Source organism: Suricata suricatta, chromosome 9 (genome assembly GCF_006229205.1).
Source record: "Suricata suricatta isolate VVHF042 chromosome 9, meerkat_22Aug2017_6uvM2_HiC, whole genome shotgun sequence".
Taxonomy (NCBI): domain Eukaryota; kingdom Metazoa; phylum Chordata; class Mammalia; order Carnivora; family Herpestidae; genus Suricata; species Suricata suricatta.
Window position 1 is genome coordinate 90139425 of NC_043708.1, and position 25638 is coordinate 90165062.

A 25638-nucleotide genomic window follows, 5' to 3' on the forward strand; every position below is an offset into this window, starting at 1 on the left:
AATGTTCTTGTTTCCCGTGTTTTGACGCAGGACCTCCAGGAGTTGGTGGGTTACCAGGACACAATGGATCAGATGGACAGCCTGGTCCTCAGGGCCCAAAAGGAGAAAAAGGAGCAACTGGGAAAAGAGGAAAAATGGGTATTTTGGCAACTTTCCTAGTTAATTTTCCTTGTTACTTGTCTCAATTACTGCTTTTTGGATGGGACAAAGCTGGATACAGTGGGAAGAAAATGTTACAACTTTGCATGCAGGACTGGTTTAATTCTCACCCGGAAGCTGCTGTGAGCGGAGGTGCCAGTGGCATTCTTTTTAGTGCAACCCTAACAAAGGTTTATATCCATCCGGAGAGTGGGCTCCCTGGGAACCGAACCCTGTTCTTCAGCCTGCTCTGATACAGATCAACAGATGCCAGGGGCAGGGGCAACCCAGGGACCTGACTGCATGTGCTGGGGCCCCAAGTTTCTTAGAAGTTCAGGTGCTCCCCTGCCTTCTCACTGCCTCCTCCTGCCCAGCAAATCCTCTTGCTTGACTGAAAATCAGCTGATGGGTGTTGGCCCATAGGTTTTCTTGTCTGGAGGAATAGCTAGGGCCATCTGAGTAGAACGGTAGCATCCAGGCCTCCCTTAGGCTGGCACTCGGATCACATGGTCCCAGCTGTTGGAGTCTCCTGTCTAGGCGTCACAGGGTGATGACACCATTGTGGCTGGCATCTCTGAAGTTCTTCTGCTCTGCTGTGAGTGGCAACATCACCCTCCCTCAAGCAAAGCCCGGGAAACATCAAGATGTCAGATGTATCCAGGGAGCGGTGAGGACGCAGGGTCTTGTGCGGAGCCTGGCCGGAGGCTGCTGGACAGGGTAGGCAAGTTCTGAAGGGCTCTGAGCACCGGGCCTTAGGAGTCCAGGGAGAAGGCCTGGAAGACTCACCTGAAGAAAGGTGGCACATGGCATGATGGAGGCTCTGGTACAGGCGGTCAAGACCCCCAGAAAGATTCTGGGAAGACCTGGCTCTTAGCTACTCCAGAGGGTACAGACTTTACCAAACCCTCTTGTTTATTTTCAGCCTCTTAGCTCTGCTACATCTGGATAGGCCCTGGGCTGGAAGAACTACTAGAATGTTCGTCCAGGTGATGCAGCACCTCTGTTCTTATTATGATAAGCACTTTATAAAAATTTTTTTACATTTATTATTTTTTTTGAGAGACAGAGATAGAGCATGAATGGGGGAGGAGCAGAGAGAGAAAGAAACACAGAATCTGAAGCAGACTCCAGGCTCTGAGCTAGCGGTCAGCACAGAGCCAGACGCAGGGCTCAAACCCACGAACCATGAGATCATGACCTGAGCCAAAGTCGGACACTCAACCGACTGAGCCACCCAGGTGCCCCACGATAAGCACTTTAAATGCGAACCTCTCCTGAGGAGAGGAGCCCCGTATCAACTCAGGTTCAAGTATAACTCAGCATGGGAGGTCCTGAGATGCCTTGAAGGGGTAAAAAATGTTAAGTGGCTGTGCCGCTTGGCAATGCCTATATGCTCATGTTCCCAGGGGGCAGCCTCTGTGAGAACAGGCCCACACGGTCCACGTCAGCTCAGTCCACAGAAGGCCAGCCATTACAGCTTTAATTGCAGAGCAGAACTGATCCTTACATGTTGGATAATAATCATAATTATAAATGAGCATCGATGTTGAATAATGATGGCCATCAGTGTGCAGACATTCGGTTTATCCCAGAAAGGCCCCAGAAATGTAATCCAGTCCTGAGGATTCATCCCTGAGTGTTCTGAGGGCCAACTGTGAGGGGACAGAGACCACCCCCAATGGTAGCATTGGGTACAGACCAGGTGGCAGAGGAGTGATTTTCAGGAAGGTTTACAGATCCCTGGCTTTGAAGAGGCATGCTTGATACACAGCCCACAACCCAGTGAAGCCAGGGAAGAGAACAAGTCCATTCATTTATATAACACCTGTCTATATGGCAGGTACTGTTCTGGATGCTGGAGATCCAGAGATGAAAAAGCTGACAAGATCCCTTCCTTCATGAAACTTACTCTCTAGTCTGGGCAGATTGACAATAAACAAGATAAACAAGTAGACAACATCATCTTATGTGGTGCTAAGTGGAACAGAGAAAACAGTGGCAAGGAAAAGGAATGACAACTGTGTGTCGGGGGGGTGGGGGTTGGGGGGACTGTAGATGGAGAGGCCAGGTAAGGCCTCCTCAGAGGGAGGGACGTTTAAGCAAACACCTGGAGGAAGGGAGAGAGGGAGCCATGGGGTGTCAGGGGGGAGAGGATTCCAGCAGAGCATGTAAGTCCAGTGTGCCCCCAGGGTCTGAGGAGCAGCGAGATGACCAGGGTGGCTGGACAGAGGGATACAAAGTACATGTGGTAGAGTTGATGCCAGACAGGTTGGCCCTGGGCATCTCAAAGACTGTGGTTTGTACTCAGAGTGGGCTGAGAGGGTCTGCAGCAGTGCAGAGACCTGCTGGGACTCACAGGGAGAGGGTCACCCCGGCGAGCGGAGGGAGGCACCGGGCTGCAGTGAGAGGTGCCAGGGTCTGTTTATTGGTGGACATTGGCCAAATCCTTGGTTTCCCTGAGATCCCGGGGACCCTACAGGGAATATGCAGACCCTGTCTGCAGCTGTGTCCCGGCGAGGGAGGCCTCTGGGGGTCAGCAGAGAGAGAATGTGAGTCATTAAGGGCCCAGGCAGTTGTTCTTGTCCCAGGCCAGGGGAAGGGGACACTAGCACCAGCCTAGATGTACAAACACAAAGATTGTGTGATGAGCCTGGCTCTATGGAGAGGTTCTTGGAAGTACCACTCAGTCGTGGGCCACTCAGATCCTGACCTGGCATCCAACTCCAGTGCAAGGGCCCAGCCACTATTCCCAGACCCTGCAGCTGGCCCTTAGCCTGGAAGGGGTTGCCATTCCTACCAGGTACTCAGTGCTCTGGCAGGGAGGAGAGACCAGCTAGTCAGGGCACCTGGGCTTTGCTCTGAGGGCATCGAGAAGCCACGGAGAGGTCACAAGGAGGGGAGAGTGTCAAGACCAGGCCTGCTTTTCTAAAGCAACCCCATGGCTGTGCATGGAGAGCACATGAGAGGAGCAAGGGCAGAGGAAGAGAGAGAGTTCAGAAGCTACTCAGCGTGCAAGTAGAGGGGACAGTGCTCGGGATGTGGGGAAACCAGGGCAGGTGAGTGACATACTGGGGTGAAATCAGCAATACCTGGTGGTGGGTGGATATACGGAGGAAGGGGGAGGGAGACCCCCAGACTGACTCAGAGATCTCTGTCCCGGATGACTGCTCTTTCCTGAGGAGAGGAGCCCCGTATCAACTCAGGTTCAAGTATAACTCAGCATGGGAGGTCCTGAGATGCCTTGAAATGTCCAGGGAGAGATGTCAGGGGGCCTTGCAGATGCAGGCAGGTCTATAGTCAGAGGAGACCCTGGGGCTAGAAGTGTACATTAGAAGCAGAGGGCATGTGGGCATGGGCGCCCTCGCTTTTGGAGGGAGCTAAAGGAGAGGAGGGCTTGGATTGAGCCCTGAGAAGCAACAACATCTGAAGACCAAGCACGAAGGGAGGAGCCAGCAAAGGAAGCCAAGGACAGGACTGAGTAGCAAGAGGAATAGCAGGAGAGGGTGGGGACATCTGTCAGCAAGTATTTATTGAGTAGGTTCCCAGTTCTCAAGGGGAAACAAAACAGATGCAGCCCCTATTCTAGAACTTTCCATCTTTGGTGGGAAGGCAAAATATGAACAGTCAATAATCAAATACATCTGCAGTCACAATGTGAGATGCCCACTTGAAGGAAAGAACAGGGTGTCAAGAGAGTACAGAGAGGGAGGGTCGGGGAAGTAAAGCCTGAGGTCAGACTTGGAGGAAGAGAGCGCACAGAGGCTGGCCCGCATTTACAGCACACAGCCCGACAGGTGTGGCTGGGGGAAGGGGAGGTGTGTGAGGATGTGAGGCTGGAGGCAGGGGTCAGGTCCTCCCAGAGCCTTAGGTTAGTGGTCTGGGTCTCCTGGTCACTTCCCAGGAAGGCACTGCAGGGTTGGATACAGGATGTGACCTGCTGGGCCAGGGTCATGACTGTGGAGAAGGAAGCATTGTGATTCCAGCTGAGGGTTCCAGTATCAATAGTGGTTTGCCAGGCAGGGGTGGGAGAGAGGAGGAGTGGGTGCACATTCCAGAAAGAGGGAACAACAAGTGCTGTTTCTAAAAACAGGAAAAAGAGCCTGTGTTCCCCAGAGACAGGATTCAGGCTGGACCGCGCCCTCTAGCGGTGATCCTCTGAACAACAGCATGCAACTAGGTAGTATTTATTGTCAGACATGCTACCAACTACTCTCTTTACTTACTTTATGTGGTCTTCAAAACAACCCTAAGGAGGTGGATATTCTTGGTGGCCATGTTTTTTTCCAGATGAAGAAGCCTTTTCTGTTTCCTCAATAGGCCAAGCCCACCCATGCCCCAGGACCTTTGCATTGCTGTGCCCACTGAATAGAATACCCTCTCCCTGCCCTTCCTGCATCTGGTCCTGGTGCAGGTCTCAGCTCATGTGTCATCCTTCTTCAAGTTCATCCCTGACCTCTGTATCTAGCCCCTGCCTCACAAACATAGTCACATTCCCTGTTCTTTCAAAACACATATCCCTCCCCAAGATTCCTTGCATTTGCTTGTTGATGCGATGGTCTGATTCCCCGGGGAGAATGTGAGGTCCATGATGGCCAAGCCATGTCTGCCTGTGTAGTCCTAACCTCCAGGGCCTGGGACACCCAGAGAAGGGTGGCAATAAAGTCATTGTTGAAATGAACAGACATAACTTGTCCAATGTCAAAAAGGTAAAAAGTGGAGGAGGCAGGACCTGAAACCAGGTCTCTCTGACTCCTGGCCCCTGGCTCTTAAACAGGACCATACTGAACTTCCAGGCTGGAGCTGTGAGAGCGGCGTCACCAGAGGTGCCACAGGGCGGGAGCTGTGCCGCTAATTACTGAAGGACGCAGGGCTATGGATGCCTTCAGGCCTGAGCCTGATGCTGAGTCTACAGGGAGGCCCAGGAGGCTGCCCGCCCTTCTGAGAAGCCTGCAGGGACATGCGTTCAGTGCGCAGTAACCCGGCAGGCGGCAGAGTTGATTCTGTGCCTCTTATTTCCTGCTCTGCTTCCAGGTGGAGGGCTGCAGTGGGATGGGTCCCAGGAGCACCTTCCTCCATCCCTGATGGCTCTGAGGCCTTGCTTGGACAGGTCACTGCACCATCGGGCCTTGGTCTCATCTGTAGACTGAGGAGGTTGGGTTCCCACAACTCTAACATGGTTTCCAGTTTTTAAATACTCTTCTCTCGTGCTTGTCCCTGAAGGACAGACCATGTCTCATATATTCTCTTATTTGGCACAGCTGTCTGCCAGGCCCAGGTGGGGTTCAATAAAGAACTGATGAGTGAAGAATGCATGCATGTGTGCATGCTTGTGTGCATGAATGAGAAGAATAGAGCATGGTTTCCGTCCATCACAGCTCCCCATCCAGGTGAAAGAGAGGACGTGTCTTACACACGGCAGGTACTCGACGGTGGCGGTTCAGAGCTGAAGACTGCTTCCTACTGCAGAGCAGGGAATGTGCCAGAAGAGAAAGCTGAACTCTCCTGTGCAAATAATGGATGAATAGGACCCTGTGTAGAAGATGGGTTGTGTAGTAGGGCTAAGTGTGAGGAAGAAGAGAGAGAAGTGTGATCAACATCTTAGAAGCAATTAGGGGGAGCTGGGGAGGGCGTTGCCTGGGGAGAACAGGAAGACCTGGCCTGGAGCCACTCTTCGTGGGACTGGCCCTGGAGGCTGGTGGGGACCCAGGCAGGATGCATGTCTGCAGGAGGCAGCTGGGGGCCTCTGTGGGCTCTTGAGAAGACGAATACCCTGATGAGACCAGAGGAAGTGGTTCTAGCTTCATCACTGTTGCCAGGAGACTGAAGTAGCAGAGAGTCTGCCCTTGGCTGAACAATGACGGAGCAGCATGGAGCCAGAGCCTGACGGCCTGGTTTGGGACCTGGCTCTTCCACTTTCTAGCTGTGTGTCCCTGGGCAAGTTACTTAATCACTCTGTGCCAGTTTCCTCATCTGTAAAATGGGGACAATAGCAGTATCAACCTCACAATGTCATTTAGAAGATTAAATTGGAGATATATGTAGGGCTGAGAATAAGGCTGACACATACTAAGTCTTTTATTAGTATTAGCCATTGTTTCTAACCAAATTTGATTTTGAACCAAAAGGAAATCGAAGTTGAAATGGCTGTATTCATTTGAAAACCCTGACGAAGATTTGGAGAGAGAGACCTAAAGGAACTTAAATGTTGTCAATTTTGCAACTAGTATCTTTGATGAAGTTTGACATTCTCTTGCCTGAAAACCAAGCATTTTCTTTTTTTCCATCTGTCTCTCACTTTCTCACTGAGTAAATGAGAAGACTGCATCCATCGTCTTCTCTAAAACTTGAATCCTCATAAAACAGAAATAAACGCCCTCCTCTCAGTCTTGGGACTAGGTTTCTTGTGACCCCCTCTGGCCCCCCTTTGCCTCCCTGCCTCAGTCAGTGACAGATGGTTCTGCCAGGAATAAGCCATCCTCCCTCACCCCTGCCGTGAAGATGCTGGCGTTGACCCCAGCGCCATCACACAACCCCCAACTCTAAAGCTGGTAAGACCGTTTGTTTGGCATGGGCGCCCCCCGAGCAGGCGCCCCCCGAGCAGGAAAACAGCAGAGACACACTTGCAGCATGTGAGTCAGGCAAGAAGCTGGCCTGTCTTCTCTGCAGAATGTGCTGACGCAAGCCTGCCAGAAATCACGGGACACGCCGCGTCGGGGGCCAGGCCACCCCGTGGGACGGCGCTGATGTGCACCACCGAGGCCGGCCAGGGTGGGAAGTGCCTGTGCTGGTGAACGCGGTTAGGTGGCGCTGTACTTCTGATGTGCCCCAGGCAGGGCACGGCCAAGGTGGGACGAGAGGAAACTCTGTGGAGACATTGGTTATAAGAGAAAGACTGTATGGAGACAAAACATCCCGCACCCTTCCAGAAGGAAAGCTTGAACATGATCACGCACACCCAGCTCCGAGTCAAAATATATTCTTAAGCAAAGGTCTTTAGGAGTTTGGCTTGGCATACTCACCCCTGGGTGGACAGCATTACAACAGCTGTGTTAGGGGATGAACGTTTTCCTGTTTCATACGTGGCCTTTTTTGAGAAGGAAAAGACATACGAGGAAGGAATAAAGGCAGAGAAGGGGAAATCGGATGCTGATGCAGTAAGGCTCTTTGTGACTAGAATAAATGCCTGAAAAAGAAAACCCTGAAGGAACTAGAAGATACCATTTCCTTGAACATAGCTGAATCAGGGTCATATGAAACCTTTAGAAGGTATCAGTTATACTGGTGCATTGTCCTGGCCAGACTCTATGGCAACATTCTACTCTTTTATGACTTTCAGATAATGTGCCAAATTGGTTATTTAAAATACCGACAAAAGAACATCTTCATGTGCAGAGGACTCTGGTTAAGGGCTCTTCTTAAGTGAGTAAGCCACTTTACAGCAAGATGTCCTAATGACTGTGGGCAGGGATGCCGCAGACCCATGTGTTTTCAGCGCTGTGGTGAGAGCCGCACGATGAGCCACCCCACCCCCACCCCACCCCCACCCCACCCCCACAGGCATGGTTTGCTGTCTGTGTGAATTCACCGCAGAGCAAGTGCCGACAGCGGAGGGGCTGCCCCTCATCTTCCTCACATCCTCTTCCGCTGTGTTCCCAGCTCTTCACTGGGAATGGGGCATCCCAGGGCATGACACCCACCCGACATCGCCACTGGCAGAGGCAGGAAACCCCGCATCTCTCACTCCCTCTGCAACAGCTGAATTTATTTCATGGCTTTCATGCAGATGTGGTTTTTGTGGTTGGCTGAGATCTAGCCAATGTTTCTTTGTTCACTGCATTGTCTAACAGTGATCAGTACTTTAAGGTTCTTGAGTACACTGCTGTCTTCCGTGGGGCGGTCAGTGTAGGGTCCCTTGAAGTTGGAAGAGCAAAAACCATATTGAGTGTTTATCACTGCCCCAGCATGAAGGATGGGTGCTAAGAGCTCCAGCTGCAGCGTGCGGGGCACTGTCTTTGATGGCGGTGCAGAAAATTCCAGTACGGTCTATGATACAGTGTGTTGTAATAACCTCACTGCTGACAGGACTTGAGAAGGGCGGATCAGACAGTGTAGAGGGACTTGTAGGGAGGTTAATCTGAGTGACCTCTGAGGTGCCTTCTAGTCCCGAATTCTCTGATGCTCTTGAGACAGTTCTGCTGGAATCCAATGGGGCTAGTAGGAAGTGGGTCCAGATTTTAAAGTCTGCAGTTCTGATCTGGAGGGAGGACAATTGCAATAGCACAAGGATGGCAGCCAGAGAGTGAGGACTGGCCAAACTGATGGGCATAAGAGAGGGACAGTGAAAGGGCGGTGGCGTTTAGCCGGAGCCCAGAAGAAGGGGCACGGGGACTGGCAGGGTGATTAGGAAAAAAGATGGATCCATGCCTTCTTGGCTATAGAAAAGGTTTGTTTGCATGAAAACATGCCTTTGGCTCTTCCTTGTGCCTGAAATCACTGCCGCTTTGAGCAGTATCTCTAGTCAGCAGTATCTACAGGAAGCCATTGGGAAAGTGAGCATGTGCTCCCCGCAGATAGGGGATTGTATCCGTAGATTCTGGCAATACTTTTGCACAATATCAGGCAATCCCGTTCCTCCTCAGGGCCCCATTGTCTCTGGGGGCTTATGAGTTCTGGTAGATTTCTTATAGAGTCCATGAGATTTTCTACAAAAACAATCAGCTGTCTGCAAATAAAGACAATTTTAATTCACCCTTTCTAATCTTTTCACCCTTTTTTTTTTCTTTTTCCCTGTTTTATTGCACTAGCTAGGACCTCCAGGATAGTGTGAAATAAAAGTGATGAGTCTAGATGCCCTTGCCTTGTTCCTGGTCTTAAGGAGAAAGCATTTAGTCTTTCATCATTAAGGATGAGGTTAGCTGGAGGTATTTTTATAGATGCCCCTTTTCAGATTGAGGAAGTTTCTTTTGAGTTTTTGTTTGATGAGAATTTTTATTAAGAATGGATGTTAAATTTTATCAACTGCCTTTTCTGCATCAACTGAGATGATAGGATTCTTAAAGTTTTAATGTGCTGCGTTATATTCCCTGAACGATTCAAATCGTGGACTCTGTTCTGTTAATTAAACTACTTCCAGGTCTATTTAATCCTTTTGAAGCTTGTTTTTAAACTTAGTTATGATGGATCCTCAGCAGCCTTGACTCTTGTGCTAATTTAGCCTCACTATTGAGACAAGACTTTTCCAAGGGCTTTACCCAATATCGCTTCATTTTTTTTGAGATCTCTCCGCTTTGACTGAAGAGTCCCTTTCTCTGTTCAAGCACTGAGACTTATATAGTGAACTTCCTGTTCATTCTTCCCCGCCTTGTAGAACCTCACCCTGCAAGTCATTACTTGGCCAAAGACTCAAGGAAGCCCCTGTGAAGTTCTCCAGAGCGCCTTCTGCACAACTGTCTCCTCTCTCATATTCTGTCTCGTGAATCCTAGCCACCTGTATCCCCAGACACTGGCTTTCATTTCCTTACCTCCTTGAAACTGCTAGGCTCTATTTCGGTTCCTTTCCCTGTGCTGCTGTCTGGAAAACTACCTGTCAGCAATGCATAATAATCATTTTATGCACCGAGTTTGCTTCCATTCTCCCAGAATGCTGTGCTGTCCATGGTCCATGCTGAGATGAGCCATTGCATAGATTCTTAGCTATTTCGAGCTGCGAGTGACAGGTCTGCAAATCCTACAGTCACGACTCCCTGAGCACAGAGGTGGACATTTCACGCACGGCGTTGTGTTCACACTATCACCATGCCTCTTCCTGCCTGTGCTAGAGCAACGTTACATGTTTTGCTATTTTGATTAAAAGCATTTTGCATTGGAATGTCACAGAAAAGGGAACTGGAGGTGGAATCAGATCTCTGCCTGCTCACTTAGTGGCTTCAGTGATAACCACTGTAAGCCTGAGTTCTGGCTTCTATAAAATAACAGTAAGGATGAGTCACCGGCTCACCACTCCGGCATGTTGTGAGGAATAAACCAGGTAATGCAGAAGATAACACAGACCCTTCCAGCACCGAACAGCCCCTCTGAGTGCGTCATCCTTCCCACGTGGCAAATTTCCGGTCAGGCCTTACCTTCCTTCTGCTCTTGCTGCAATTGTCCCTTTCTGGTCCACTCCTCTCTCCAACCTGTTGGCTCAGCCAAATGGCCCTAAGATATTCAGAAGAGCTACCTGGAAATATTAGTTGTTAATGAATTTATAATCATGCTGCTGTCCTAAGATGGTCACAGAGCCTCCTGTATTTGGTTATTGAGCCACTTCATCTTAAACGAACAAAGTACAATATCACAAAGTCGTGTACCAGAGCTTCTTGTGCTATTGGCTAATAAATCATTTTTCCCCCCTCAGGGCTACCTGGAGCCACCGGAACTCCAGGGGAAAAGGGAGACCCTGGTGAGCTGGGTTTGACTGGAAATGAGGGCCCAGCAGGGCCAAAGGGTGACAAAGGAGACAAAGGGGATGTGTCCAATGATGTGCTCCCCACAGGTAAGAGGCTGGCACTCGGGCTCTCTCCCACGGTGAACAGACTCAAAACCTGCCTGGGCGAATGGGCCCCCAAACCAGCCTGCTTTTTAGTACAAAGGCTGCCTGGGTCTTCCCTCCTTTTCTGCTTTTCACGCCCATCTGCCCTGCAGCATGTTTTAGAGTTCTGTGCTTCCAAAAAGGAGAAAACCGTGCACATTACCCCAAGGTTGGCGAGGCCAAATCTGAGATCTAAGCATAAGCAGTTTAGATAATTCAGGTCTAAACATCATGATTAGATTGAATTAGGATGAAGGGAGGGGAGCTTCCTTTCTCCAAATATCTATTAAGTTTAGCACAATCTAGACCAAGACAACTAAGCAAACAATTTACAATTCCTCAAAGGACAAACTGACAGAAAGCTCGGGCATTTTCTTCACAGTCGAGGTAGGATCATCTTCAGACCTTTATCCTCAGCTTTTTGACGTAGGATTGGGAGATATGGTTGCCGATCTTTTTCTGGCTTCCAGCCCAGGCTCAAAGCTGGCATCTGGAGTGGGGTGGGGAGGTAAAGACACAACAAACTGGAAGGACAAGCATATGGTGGAAAGATAGGTGACGGCTGATGGTCATGAAGGAGGAAGAGGCAGAAGATTTTAAAAGCACAGTACTTCAGAGACATTAACTATCCTATTAATGTAGTCAGTAAACATTTTTGAATATCAAAGAACACCATTTATGAATTAGAGACTTTGATTGTAGCCAAGAATATGAATATGAAAATGAGTAAGACATGACATCTGTCCTCAAAAGCTAGGATGATAGATGTTTAAGAATAATGACCCTGAATCAGTCACCCCTCTAGCCTGTCAAAATTTGTTGAGCACTTACTCTTTTCCAGGCACTGTGCTAAAGACCATAGCATCAAGGAAAGCTCAAGTTATGATTAGCATGCTTTGTTTCCTAAACAGGGAGGTTGCAGTGCAAAATATATAAAATTTAAGAAGTGTTTTGACAGGAACATGCATTTGTGAATATGCTTTGAAAACACCAGATCGTGTTATACTTCTGTTATATGGGAATCTACACATCCAGAACACCACACTCCTCTATACTACTGAACCAGTGAGGGGTGATGACAAACCATTCAGAAAAGCAACATCACTGAGTGTACTCCAGATTCCAGAGATGAGGCAGAGCTGACTGTTCCCTGGTCAGAGAGCAAACAAGGCCTATGAAGGCAGATCATGTCTGCTCTGCCTACAGATCTCTGCCCCTTTCTGAGTGGGCTTGGACCTGCTCGAGCCCCTGTGACCCTGGCTTGCCCACTCTAGGGAGACTGGAAGGACTTACTTGGTCTGGCTAGGAAGAGGCAGCTAATAAGACCTTGGATTGTCGGTCAGCTCAGTTCAGGAGGGTAGAGCCAAACAACTAAATGGTCCAGGCTAGTGGCATCCTCTGAATGCTCCAGACAATAGCACCAGCAAAGGACTGTACCCCCTCACGTGGGCCACCTAAAGTTAGAGATGTATGGGAATTTCAGCTGCTACAGCACTCACGCCAGGGATCCCAGTGGGTTCTCACTGGCCAATACAGGGAGGATGAAACTCAGTCTGGAAGTAAAGAAACAGGCTCAGAGGGTTAAGTTGCCTGCCCAAGGTCACAGGCTGGACATGATCTCCTGAGTTCTCCTAGCACACAGAGCAGTGCTTCTCATACCTTGTAGTGTATGAGGAGGCTTTAAAAAATACAGATGACCAATCTCCTCACCATTTTGATCTAACCCTTCTGGATGGCGTCCCAGCATTAGAATTGTGTTAGACTGACTCTAGGTGACTCTAATAAGCAGTCAGGGTTGAGATCCTTCAACATGGCTAGTGAAATGAGCATGAGCTTTGGCGTGAGATGCACCTGAAGTTAAGTTGCAGCCCTGTTCCCAGTTGTGACCTTGGGCAAAACACTGAACTTCCCCAAGTCTGAGGTCACTGAGGGGCTACTAATCTGTCTCACAGAATGGTTGGGAGGAACAATGGAGGGAAAATGGCTGAAATTCTTAGTGCAGTTCCTGGCACATAGTTGGAATTCAACATCTGCTATGAGTACTTCCTCAACTTTGTACAGCCTGGACTAGAATAGTTATGCCTGGGAATGGTGGTTTATCAGTCCTCCCCGGGGCTATTCATTCTTCTTTTCCCCTAGAAGAAACCCATCTCTGTTTATGGCTCTTGAGTCAATCTCTCTCCCCGCCCCCCTTCTCTCTCTCCAGGTGCCAAAGGTGACCAAGGCCCGCCAGGCCCACCTGGCCCCCCGGGCCCTCCAGGCCCCCCAGGACCCCCCGGAAGCAGAAGAGCTAAAGGCCCGCGGCAGCCAAACATGTTCAATGGCCAGTGCCCAGGTCACCAGCCCCTGCCCCAGAGAACCCACCCCTTTGGCTGATGATCCCAAACTCTCAGGCTTTACCCAGGCTTTGCAACCAGATTTTTTAAACAGAGGGAGGAGATTGTGCCTAAAACCAGAGCTTCCCCATGCCACATGTCGGTGGGTGGCTTGGGCAGTGTGCCCTGGGGGTAAGAACTTGTAGCAGGTTTAGAATTGGGCATCCCATGCCCTTCCCTCATCACTCTCCCCTCATCTATCACCAGACTATTCCTCTTTCTTGCCACATCCACCATCCCTCTCCCCTGAAAGAGTCTCAAAGGCTCTTTCACTCTGGGGACAGGAAGGGCTTGGCTGACACTGGGGAGACAAGGGGGATGTTCAGATTGGTTAACTTCCCACAGTACGACAGTTCTGCCCTCACCACTGTGAAGCTTTGTGTGCTAACCACGTGTGGGGCACAGTGCTAAGTGCTTGGTTTACAAAATAATACAGGCATCGCTACTGTCACCAAATTATAGATACAAAACTGAAACCCTAACGAGCTATTGTAGCTTACCCTAGATCACTCAATTAGTATGTGACAGAGCAGGGATTCAAGCCCAAGTCTGGATCTAAAGTCCTGCTCTTAGAGCATCTTCCTTTCAGAGATGGAAATCCACACATTGAGACTAAGCCAAACCAGGGCAAGAGATGCTGATCTCTGGCAGGCCAAGAGGACTTGTCTGTTGGCCAGTCTGTCACAGAGGTGGCCACAGGATTGAAAGCTAATTAGAAATCAAGGGCCATATAAATACAAAATACTTTTAAGGTGATGCTAGAACTTCTTCCTGGAGTGGTGACCCAGGACCGACTCCTGGTCAAGCCACGAGAAGGTACCACTTGATGCCATCACATCGGTGGCAAACAGGAGAGGAGGATCCTGACTGGAGTTTTCTCCACACTTGCTGTGGGCTTCCCTGTAGCTTCCCTCCATGGTCTTTAGTTCTGTTTAGTGCCCTGGTCTTTTAGGAAGTCTCAGGTGTCAGAGTGGGCAAATTGGGGCTTCAAAGATCACTCTCACCCCACCCCAGAGTCAGTGCAGCCTAATTCTAATTCTGCCCCGCAGTTCGCACCACATGAAATCACAGCCGAGCTGCCCCCCTCCCCCTGCCGGCTGGGACTCAGCACCACCCCCTCCCTTAGTTTCAGCCCTTTGTTCAACTTCCCTAGGAGAATGTGCTGAGCAGAAACCTTCGCCTGGGAGAAGGGGGGAATCTGACTCGAGCTTTTACAGAGTCCCAGTTTGCCAAAGACTGCGTCAGCCAGGGCATGACTGGCCGCCTAGAGAAGCACTGGTCTCTGCCTACTGAGCAGGGGCCTGGGCTCAGAGTGGTGAAAACTGCTTTGAAGGAGAGGCCATAATCTTCCACTTGGCCTCCTGGAAATGAGGCCTTAGTTGCCAGGCATCCTGCATCTGAACTTGGCCTTCTCTCCTGCTCCAATTCCATTTCTTTAAGCTCCCTCCCGCCCCCCCAGCTTTAGAAGCAGGCTGGTACAACATGAATTAATGAGAGCCTTTTCTTCAGATGAAGAACAGGAGGGTCTCTCTGTCCCTTTCCTGTGCAAAACCCAAGTTCCTTAGCGGAAACTCCAGATGAAACTCAGAGGCAGCAGAATTGCATGGGGAAGAGGGAGTCATAACAGATTCCCCCAAACTGCTCTCCTCAGGGAACAGGAGGACTCAAGGCAAACACAGGAGCATCCCACTAGAAAGAAGCTTAGACTGCAGAGGGTCCTGCCCTTCATTTTACTGATAAATCAATCTCTGAAGATTATTCTGAGTTTCCCTTGGGACGATGGAGGTAATCCTTTTTATCTAGCAACTACAGGTGACTTGAACCTCTTAGAATTTGTCTAGGCAAGGGGGCCTGAACTTCTCTTGTCTAGGCAAGGAAAGCCTGATTTGCCTCAACCTGCCCCAGACCAGGTCCTTCTCCACAGCCAATCCACTCCTTGTCTTCACACTAGCCTTTGCCTCCCCTCCTTCTCTGTATTTTGCTGTCCCAAGACACTGCTTCACCAAGGTCTTAATTGAGCTCATCTGTTAAAGGTAACAATTATAACCCAGGTGTGATGACTTCTAGCTCGGATATAGCTTCAAACCAACTACAAACTGGGTGCCTGTCAAGGACCTACATTCCATAGACTTCCAGGCAGACACAGGTGGGAAGTGATGGAGAGGAGTTCAAACATCTCCGGGATCCTTTTCCTTCTGTGATGCCTCCTCCTGGCATCCAGGAAGACAGGGTAAAGGGGGTCACCCTCTCATAAGACCCCATCAGCTTCCCTGAAAGTGAAAATCCATACTGGAAAATGGAATCCATAATAGTGATACTCGCCACCTGCCCAGAGGAGCCAGGACAGTCTCAGTAAGGCTCTTCCCGCCCCCATTCCTCCCTCCCCACAGGATGCTGAGCGCCTGAAAGACCACTTTTTCCCTTTTACTGACAGCCTCTTGAGATTGTTTTATTTTAGCAACTGTGCTTCTGGAAAGCATAGTAGGAACTCTCCAAGTGATGGGGGTGAGGGTGGGGAATTGGAAGTATATGACTTGTTGCTTAAAAGCAAGCAACGAAAAAACTTGGTAGACCTATTGTAAGGGATGCTTATAGGACTAGAGTCTGGAATGAGGTGGGGGAGAGCACCAGTGACAAAGTTGCACAAGTCTCACTGCACTGCCTGCACTGGCTCTGATCATTGCCGTTGTCATTGTTTTAGGAGAGACATGTGCCATACCAAATGATGATACCTTGGTTGGAAAAGCAGATGAGAAAGGCAGGGAACACCATTCTCCACAAGCAGGTACAGAGGCAAAACATCTTGTTTTAAAATTCAAAATTGGATGTCTTAAAGTCATAATTGGTAGGTGAGTGGCTTTTCTTTCTCTTCTTTTAATAGAATCCATGATCGCTTCCGTTGGAAATCCAACACAAGTACTGAAAGTTACAGAGACATTTGGGACTTGGATAAGAGAGTCTGCTAACAAGAGTGATGAGCGGATCTGGGTGACTGAACATTTCTCAGGTACCTTCACTTGGCAATGACCCACATCTGTGTGGGAGTCGTGCCTTTCATCTGTTGTCTTCCTTCAGGCTTCTTCTATCTCTGTGTGTCTGAAATCCCTGCTGACAGGTGTCCCAGAACTGCCCTTTATTTCAGAAAGCACACATGAGAGGGCAGGACACTTTTCTCAGTTGAGCACACTGGTGACAAGCCTTGCAGTTCCGGTCACAAGGACATGAGTGGGGTATTCCCAATGTAGCTGATCCAGTTTTAGGCAAATTATCCAAAAGGAAACAGATAGCATTATGCCTACAGCCTTAAAAAGCCCCAAACCATAATGTGGAAGAAATGTAAGAGACAAAGTCTTGTCCCCTGTCCATATTTCTTTAAGGAGAATACTTTTGGCCACCTTTCTTAGATATCTGTTGGACAAAGAGCCCTGGGGTGAAGTGCCATCTTGCAGACACACTGCATCTAAGCATGACCCTACTGATCCTGCCCCGGAGGGACATGGGCAGGGATTGCCAGCGAGGTCAGGGATTGCTAGTGGTCGCCTCATTCCACAAGGGGTCTGCCATAGCTGGGACACTCTGCTACACTTCATCAGGGTTAAGTGATCAGCAGGTAGTGACTGCCTAGGTTACTGGCCGAGAAGGACTCTGTCTCAGAAGGCAAGAGGAACACTGAATTAGCTGTAGCAGGAGGAGGAGGAGGTAACTGCCCAAGTGCCAAGTGTTTGCTGTTCCCAGTACAGGCCTATTTGGATCTGATAGATTTTATGAACAATCAAGGTGCGCTGGGAGGGGGTGATACAGTTTTCCTGGGAGGAGCAAAGCCAACTCTGTGGCTCCTACCCTTGAAGCACGGTTCAGGAATCCAGAGAAGAGAACTGCACTGTGAGTTTGGGAGTCTGAGACTCCAACCTGGACATGGACCTTTGGCAGAACACCTCACTCTGAATTTTCTTCCTTTGAATTCCCTCCCCTGACTCACTCCCAAGCTGTGATTGCCTCTCTTGGCTTCCCCCCTTCAGGCATCAGGGTGAAGGAATTCAAAGACCAAGCCTCCCTGCTGAATGGCAGTTTCACTCTCCTGCATCTCCCGTATTATTTCCATGGGTGCGGGCATGCTGTTCACAACAACTCTCTCTACTACCACAAAGGAGGCTCCAACACCATAGTGAGGTGAGTCATTTGGGCCATGGCTATCCTCCTGCATCCCAGACAGCATCTGTGTGGTGCTTTAGTAATCTGAGAGCTACATCTTCCTGTCCTCAGAGCCGGGCACACAGAGGTCAGTCAGGGATTGCTGACTGAATGAACCACAGGACACAGTGAATGAGCCTCATGACCCAGCCCGGCTCTGGGATCTGCAACGTTGCTGGTGGGGACACCAAGAGTAAGGTCAGAGCCAGAGAGAGTAGACCTGGAGTGATAAGGGCTGCCGCTTTCTCATCCTTTGAGAAAAGTCGCAGCCAGAACTTCGCTCTCCCCAGGCAGGAAGGTGTCACACACACTCAAAGCTTCTGAAAAACTGTGGGTGTGAAGAATTGCATGTCACAGCTGAGATCACTGAAGACTAAGGACGACAATGCAAAGCTAGGGGTCTTTGAGTTCAGATTGATCTGTCGTCTTGATGGAGCCCTGGCCAGGCCACCTCTCCTCCTCTCTGCTTTCCCAAGGGAAAGGAAGGTGGTCACCTGGGTGGGTCACCTGGGCTCAGGGTAGCAGCCGTGCCCCCGGGGCTCCCCAAAAGAAATGATAAAAGTGTGTCTTTGTGGCTCAAGAAGAAATCAAGTTCTGGGCCGAAAGGGCACATCTTGGGCAAATGAAGAGAGCAGGGAGCTCGCTCAGGTTCCAACTTCGCCTGTTCACTCCATGGCCTCCTGTGGTCTGCAGGGCACCAGCTGTGCCCTTATCTGGGATAATTCCAGAATTACGAAAGCCACGGTCCCAGTCATTCAAAACAAGAGATAAGGGGCTGAGGGAGGGCTGGGTCCCTCTTCTCTCGCCGTCACTGCCCTCCTCCCCTTGGTGAGGTCCAACCACAACAACCTTGCTGGCATGGGAGTGTGGGTTAGGATGGGGACACGTGCACGTTAGCTGGGGCTGGAAGCGTCTCCTCCTCGCCCCCTCATCTCCCTCTCCCAGGCTTCCCCAGCATTTCCATATGCTGGCTGCGGCTTTGGGCAGTGTCTTGTGTTAACAGAAAACAAGAGCCAACCCGCCTCCTGTTCAGAAGCCAGTGGACCCCAGACAGATTCTTTCCTGTGACACTTCTCCTCATTTAGTCTGGCTGTTCCCTACTGCCACAGCGCTGATTTTACATAGGGATGAGGGTGGTAAGGGAGTTCCGGGGTGAGTGAGCCCCAGAAAGAGGATTGGACTCTCCAAGAGCGTCTTCTAACAAAGCTACCCGTGTCTGACACACGGCTTCAGCCTGCACTGTGCCAGGCCACCGTAGGGGTGGGGGCGGGGGCGGGGGCAGCCTGGAATTAGACCCTGCGAGGGGACAGGCCTCCTCAACCAACAGTACCGATGGACCGACTGGCAGTCCTGAGCTCCAGGCATTCAGAGGAAGGTGCAGACGTGGGCAGGCAGGCTGTTCTTGAGGCCTCATTTTCCTCTGGTTTCTTCTCACACTTACTTTAGGTCTCTTAATTGGCTTCAAGTTTGTTAGTTTAGGCTCCACCACATATCCGAAGATTGCTGCTTCTCCCTTTTCTTCTCCTGCTCAATGGCACCCTCTTGTGTTTATCCTCTCACTTAGCCTAATGTTTCTGAAGTTTCATTCCTGGAGTTAGGTTAACGTTTGAATCATAATCAACTTTGAGATATGGTCTGGCTTTGGAGTCTGCCTGGTCAGACAGCCTCCAGGAGCTGAGGGAATGGGATTCCGTGCTGTAACGGAATTTATCCAGTCACTTTCCTGACAAGAAAACTGACTTCATGGCAATGATTTGGCTACGTTTCCTCTCAGCTGACAACGTTCTTCTTCATTTAGACCACTGTGACATTTTTGTCTTGAAAATTCCAGCATGAGGTAGAGGAAACCCCTACCAAACTTGCAGTTAGTAAGTCAGGTGGAGAAGGACAGACACCATATGTTTGCACTCATACGTCTAACAGGAGAAACCTAACAGAAGACCATAGGGAGGGGAAGGGGGAAAGAGAGTTGGGGAGAGAGAGGGACACAAAACATGAGCGACTACTGAATACTGAAAATGAACCGAGGGCTGAAGGGGGAGGGGAGGGGGGAAGGGGAGTGGTGGTAGTGGAGGAGGGCACCTGTGGGAAGAGCACTGGGTGTTATATGGAAACCAATCTGACAATAAACTATTATTTAAAAAATTAATAAAATGAAAAACTAAAGGAAAAAAAAGAAAATCTAAATTCGAACTCTGGCTACTTACTCATATTCCTGGGCTAGTCAGTTCTTTCTTATTTGTAAGATGAAAAGACTAGACTCAATCATTTTTTTAAGGCTCTTGCAGGTCTAAGAATCTTAGGGCGTTTCAGGAGATTAGGAAATACCTGAGGAGTCTTGAGGGTAAGAGGTTTCCTGGGGTCACGTAGCTCACAGGTGGACACTTAGATGTAATCAGCAACCAGTAGACTTGGAACTTAGAAATGCGGAATGCCAAGCCCCATCCCAGTTTAATAGAGGAGGCAAAACAAATAAACAAAAAACCCACCATTGTCCACAAAAATACTGACTTATATCTACCTTTTTTCACATTTCAGATTTGAATTTGGCAAACAAACATCCCAAACTCTGAAACTTGAAAATGCCCTGTATTTTGATCGAAAATACCTCTTTGCAAATTCCAAAACTTACTTCAATTTAGCTGTGGATGAAAAGGGCCTTTGGATTATCTATGCTTCAAGTGTGGATGGCTCGAGCATTCTTGTCGCCCAGTTGGATGAGAGGACATTCTCTGTGGTCCAACACATCAATACCACGTACCCCAAGACTAAGGCCGGCAACGCCTTCATTGCCCGAGGGATCCTTTATGTCACGGACACCAAAGATCTGAGGATAACATTTGCCTTTGATTTGTTAGGAGGGAAACAGATCAATGCAAACTTTGATTTAAGAACTTCCCAGTCTGTTCTTGCTATGTTATCCTACAATATGAGAGACCAGCATTTATATTCATGGGAAGATGGTCATTTAATGCTTTATCCTGTGCGGTTTTTGTCAGCTACAATAAACCAGTGATGAGTTGCATTCTGTCCCCCCTTGGTAAATTTCAGATGTCTCTGGTACCATCAATATTCCAACATAAAACCTGTCTTTAGGGTAACCAGATACTTAGCTGTCGTAATCTCATGACTTGAGTGTTTATATAGTCAGGGAACCCTCTTTAAATTCCATTTCCCTGGAGGAAAATAGCAGACTGGAAGTCAAAATGGCTATGATTTGGTGATTTCTCCGCCGACTATCTGGGCAAGTTACTCTTCTCTCTTTGGGCCTTGTTTTCCTGACTGGTAATTTGAAAGGGCTGCCAAAGATGATTGGCAAGATTTCCTCCACCTGTAGGAATTTCTGTGCTTCTCGGCTGTTGCTGCTTTCACAGCTGGTACATATTTGGTTTTCGTTTTTGGTTTTTAACCATGTGGTGAGCAAATTTACCTCTGAGTTGATAAGCCCAAATACTTGAGCAATGAATCCCTTAGTACGACTTGGGTTCAGTGCCTTGGGAAGCTGCATGGACCCTTTAAGGCTGTGGAGGGACCACATTACCCGTAATTTATTACCTTTCTCTGCATCTGCACCTGCCGCCACAGCACCAGAATGACCATCATCCTCAGCGCGTGATCGCCCCTCCCAGGTAAACAGAAGCCACGCCCAGTGACGCGCCCGGGGTTTGCTGATGAAACAGAAACAGGCCTTTCCAGGTTCCTGTCGGTCTCTGGTCAGGCTGTAGATCACAAACGCTGAATCCTCCGGCCTCCCTGGCTGCTGCTTTCACGGCTATGCATCTGCTATCAAAGTGCTGAATATTATGTTAGTAGGCATTAATCTGGCTAGAACCATGGGAAGCCCTTTTGCAGTTTTTGGAAGAGGCACCATTTGTGATTGTGTGTCTAGAACAGGGACGGGCAAACCATGGCCCTTAGTCCAAAGCTAGACCACTGCAAGTTTTTGTGAAGTTGTATTGGAACAGGGTCACTTGACCTTGGTTGTGTATCAGAGTTTGTGACTTGTGACTACTTTTGTCATAATTGAGTTGTAAAAAAAAGTTGAGTAGGGCCCTTTACAGCAAAAGTTTGCTGACTTGTGATCTCGGCTATAAAATGAGCCTGGGTGTTGGCAGGGCTTCTTCACCAGAAGCTGTTTGTTATATTTTGTTTTATTCCAGACAAAGAAGGAGTCATGTATAGGGTTTGAGTGTTTGATCGAGGGGAAGGGTTAGAACAGCAGAAAACTAAGTGGCCCTCCTCCAAAGCGGTTAGTAAATCACCTTCCCTAACACAAACTTAGTAAGCCATTCCCTAATATAGTTTCAAAGGATGTGATCTGGTCCCATTGGAAGCCAGGAGAAAAATCCAGCTTAACTTGCACCTGAATGCCCTTAAGTACGTATTCTCTGCCAATTCAGCTCTTCAGAAATCCTGCAGCCGGGGATATGGGCAGGGCTGCTGACAGGAGAGAGGAACCTGCAAAACTACTTGGGGTCCCACAGCCAGGAAGGAAGGGAGCCTAGGGAGAATCTTATGTAAAGATTTTTTTATCCTTTTGATTTCACTGAATTTATGTGTATGTCGGAGGAGAGCAACGCGCTCAGGGTTTTTCATACGTGAGGGCTGGAGTGTGGCCTGATGACTTAACAGAAGCATTTTAAAACTTAGCAGCTATACAGATTTGGGTATTTCAGTCTCCACACCCCCTACAAACATGTAGGCAGCTACTGGGGACTTCTTTGTTGCTGTATTCTCAAAATAATGGATATTTAAAACGTTTTCTCCACTTTTCTGTTGGATTGATTGTGTCTTGTCAGCATAGCTTTAAAAAAATACTTCAGAGTTATGTTTTGTAACAAAGTAAAATAGTTTCATGTGTAAGATCAATGCAACTATGATACTAGTCTTTTAAAGTATTTGAATATATGCATTTCTGTTTCTGGACACAGGGCACTTGGATATGAATACAGTTTCATAGTAATAGTAATATCTACATCCAGTAATAATTGTATATACGGTAGCAACCAAAGAAGTTTGTTGAATTAGCACATATTCCTGTTAGGAAAAAATTTTTTTAGAAACCTCAGTCTTGATATCTGAGCTATCCTTGCTCCCTTGATTGTGTGTACAGGATCATAGACTTACTGCTAGAGAAGCTTATACTGGGATTTTTTTCCCGATGGCAGACTAACATCAGAATAACTGAGTTATCCAGGGTGTAGGGTAACACTATCGTGGGGTTGAAGGTTTGTCTTCACAGAAGGCAAAGAAGTCAGATTTTACTCATTCTTGCCTGCAAACACTATTTAAAAAAAAAAAGTTTGGGCTCACTGCTAAAGTAGAATGTACAACCTAATGTTTTTAAGTCAAGGTATCATCTAAGAAGTTTACATTTGTCATTTACAATCAAAGTTGCTTTAAAGCACTTTTCAAATATCTGCACTTCTGATGTCAGAATCAAAGCAGATAATTTGCTAATTCTTCTTTAATCTAAAATAGATAGCTTTCCCCTGGAAAGTAAATAAAACTGTCCTCCCAACCTCAAATGTAGTCCAGTCAGTATTTCAAAGCATTTTCTCACAAAGTGATAATATGACCTATCAAAGCCGTGCAGGTGGTCATGGCCTCAGTGGATCACTGAGCCCAGGTTATGACAGAGAAAGAGTTCTGGAGTGAAAGCTTTAAAATGAGGAGTTCAGGGGTACCTGGGTGGCTCAGTCAGTTAAGTGTCCAACTTTGGCTCTGGTCATGGTCTCGCGATCTGTGAGTTCGAGCCCTGCATCGGGCTCTGAGCTCAGAGCCTAGAGCCTGCTTCAGATTCTGGTCTCCCTTTCTGTGTCTTCCCTGCTTGTGCTCTGTCTCTCTCACTCTCAAAAATAAAAACAGTTTTAAAAAAATTTTAATAAGATAAAAAGAGGAGTTCAAAGGTGCCTGGGTGGCTCAGCTAGTTAGCGTCCGGCTTCAGCTCAGGTCATGATCTCATGGTTCGTGGGTTTGAGCCCCGCATCAGGCTCTATGCTGGCAGCTAGCCTAGAGCCTGGTGCCTGCTTCAGATTCTGTGTCTCCCTCTATCTCTGACCCTCCCCTGCTCATGATCTGTCTCTCAAAAATAAATAAGTGGTTAAAAAAAAAGTTCTGGGTTTAGTTCCCTTCCCAGTCATTCCCTTGAAGGTTGCCACATGAGGGGCAAATGAGACACTATGATCCTTGAAGAGCCAGAAGTCACATTCCAACTGCAAGGGTACATTTTGGCTGTGACTGGTGTCAAACCATGTGAAGAAGTGTGTGATAGGGCTTTTCCGTTTCCCCGCCGCTGCTGGGACCCGGTGTAGCACACTATTAAAAGATGTGATGTCCAATCTGTAACCACAGATCTTAACAGTTCTGAAAAATGAATCATGGCGAATGTCTCTTCTTTGGTTGTCATTTATTTAACTAACGTTAGTCAATAAAATAAGTCACATGTTGAAACAAGTGTATTCTTATTTTTACCTCCTGTTGATTTATATGTAACATTTAAAAGAAAAAATAACAACCCAAAATAATATTGTGGAAGAATTACAGTGGTTGCTCCTCTGTTGAACCTCTTGAAATTTGCTGACTCCTGAATACTGAGAAGTCATTGATAAAGACTATGTGTTGTCTACAGGAAAACTGGAAGATGTAAAATCCAGTAACTAGAAATAGAGACAGGCATAAATGCAGTGAAGATCTGCTAATTTATTGGCATAGACAAAACAACTGGAAAGGGCATAATATTTTGGTCTAAAAATAAAATAGGACAGATTTTTTTAAAAATGAATTGGTGTGAATTTGGGCAGGTATCCTAATCCCTCAGCCTCTGTTTCGTCTGTAAAACGTATCATAGTATTACTTACCTCCTTTGATTTTTCTGTATGAAATGAGAAATGCTAAGAAAATGATACAATTCTTGATAAATTACTGTTGTTATTTGGACAATTCATCCTTAGTGAGAACCAGATTCTTGCGGCCTTACTCAAGGGTTGCAGGGATGCATCAGGGCCACCACACCACTTCATACCACCAAAAATGGTTCTTAGCAATGTAACAAATATATAGCAAAACTGGTCCTAAGAATAAAAAAAAAATTTCCCTCTGCCCTTCCCAGCCTCCTCCCTTCCACAGGCGCTGAATCAAAGGCACTCTTCAATGATAGCCTCCTAACTGAACTCCAGCCCAGAGCTTGCTTCCTGGGGAACCCAACTTACTGTAGAGTTGCCAGATAAAATACAGGATGCCCCTTAAAACTTAAATTCCGATAAAGGACAAGAACAACATTTTTAGTGTAAGTTTGTCCCAGGTATGGCACAGAATATATGTACAATTAAACTTGTTTATCTGAAATTCTAATTTTGTTGGGAATCCTGCAACCCTCAACAGATGTTGGTCCTAAAAAGAAGCCCCTGAGATCAGGTTTTGGAGTTGGATCATTCACCACCTGCTGATAGTAGATTGAGCACAATTAGCCTTTGGGACAATGAGATGGTCCGTTTGTTAAAACTTTGGGTGATGAGTGGTATACCAGTGGAAAGCAATACTTTAGCTAATGTTATGTATCAGACATTTGAGAATTAGGGAGAAATAGGGACTAAAAAGGTAATAAAATCAAGACGCTGTTGCTAAGCTTGATTGACCCTCTGGAAAAAGATAAAACGCTGAAACCAATTAATTCCCAAGTGAAAGCTGTGGAAAAGCCCAGGTAGGGTCTCCTTCCCAGCATTCAAAGAGGCTCTCCTCTCTTGCAGGAGATGAGCGAGAAAAACTGAGGACCTGACTCTGGACTAAGCAGAGTTGCCAAGCTCTGAAGAAGGTGAAACTCGCAGTGAGACAACTTGGTTGTACCAAGGTGAGGACCCACCGAGACAGAAAGATTGGGAATCTGCCGTGTGGGGTGGGGATATCTAGATTGGCTGCTTCTAAATTCGGTGTGTGTTATATTCATGGTCATTTGGAAATAAGGAGGAAATCCAGGGTTGGGGTACTTTAAGCTTGTTGGCAATTTTTTTCTGCAAAAAGCCAGATAATAAATGATTTCAGCTTTGTGGGCCACACTGTCTCTGCTTAACTACTTAACTCTGCTGTTGTAGCTAAAAACAATCCTAGACAACACATAAGTGAGGAAGCATGGCTATATTTCAAAAAACTTTGTGGACATTGAAATTTGAATTTTATAATTTTCAAGTATCATAAAATGTTTCTCTTTTGACTTTTTCCCTAACCATTTAAAAATGTAAAAACCACTCTTGGCTTACAGATTGTACAAAAACAGGGGGTAGGCTGTCTTTGACCTACAGCCCAGGTTGCTGACCCTGGGTGTGATACTGTGATTTAGAATTAGACACATGTATTTGTTCTTTGTCC

The 25638-nt window shown here is 47.7% G+C and overlaps 1 protein-coding gene across 1 annotated transcript in view; it reads left to right on the forward strand.

The window, feature by feature from the left end:
- Positions 1–20306, forward strand: part of GLDN (gliomedin) — a 67760-nt gene extending 47454 nt beyond the window's left edge. The window contains exons 6-12 of the mRNA XM_029952244.1: positions 31–138; positions 10535–10672; positions 12915–13043; positions 15785–15868; positions 15965–16090; positions 17103–17253; positions 19813–20306. Coding sequence (XP_029808104.1) covers positions 31–138; positions 10535–10672; positions 12915–13043; positions 15785–15868; positions 15965–16090; positions 17103–17253; positions 19813–20290 — 1214 coding nt within the window. The 3' untranslated portion in view covers positions 20291–20306. The remainder of the gene's footprint in view (positions 1–30; positions 139–10534; positions 10673–12914; positions 13044–15784; positions 15869–15964; positions 16091–17102; positions 17254–19812) is intronic.
- The last annotated feature ends 5332 nt before the right edge of the window (positions 20307–25638 follow it).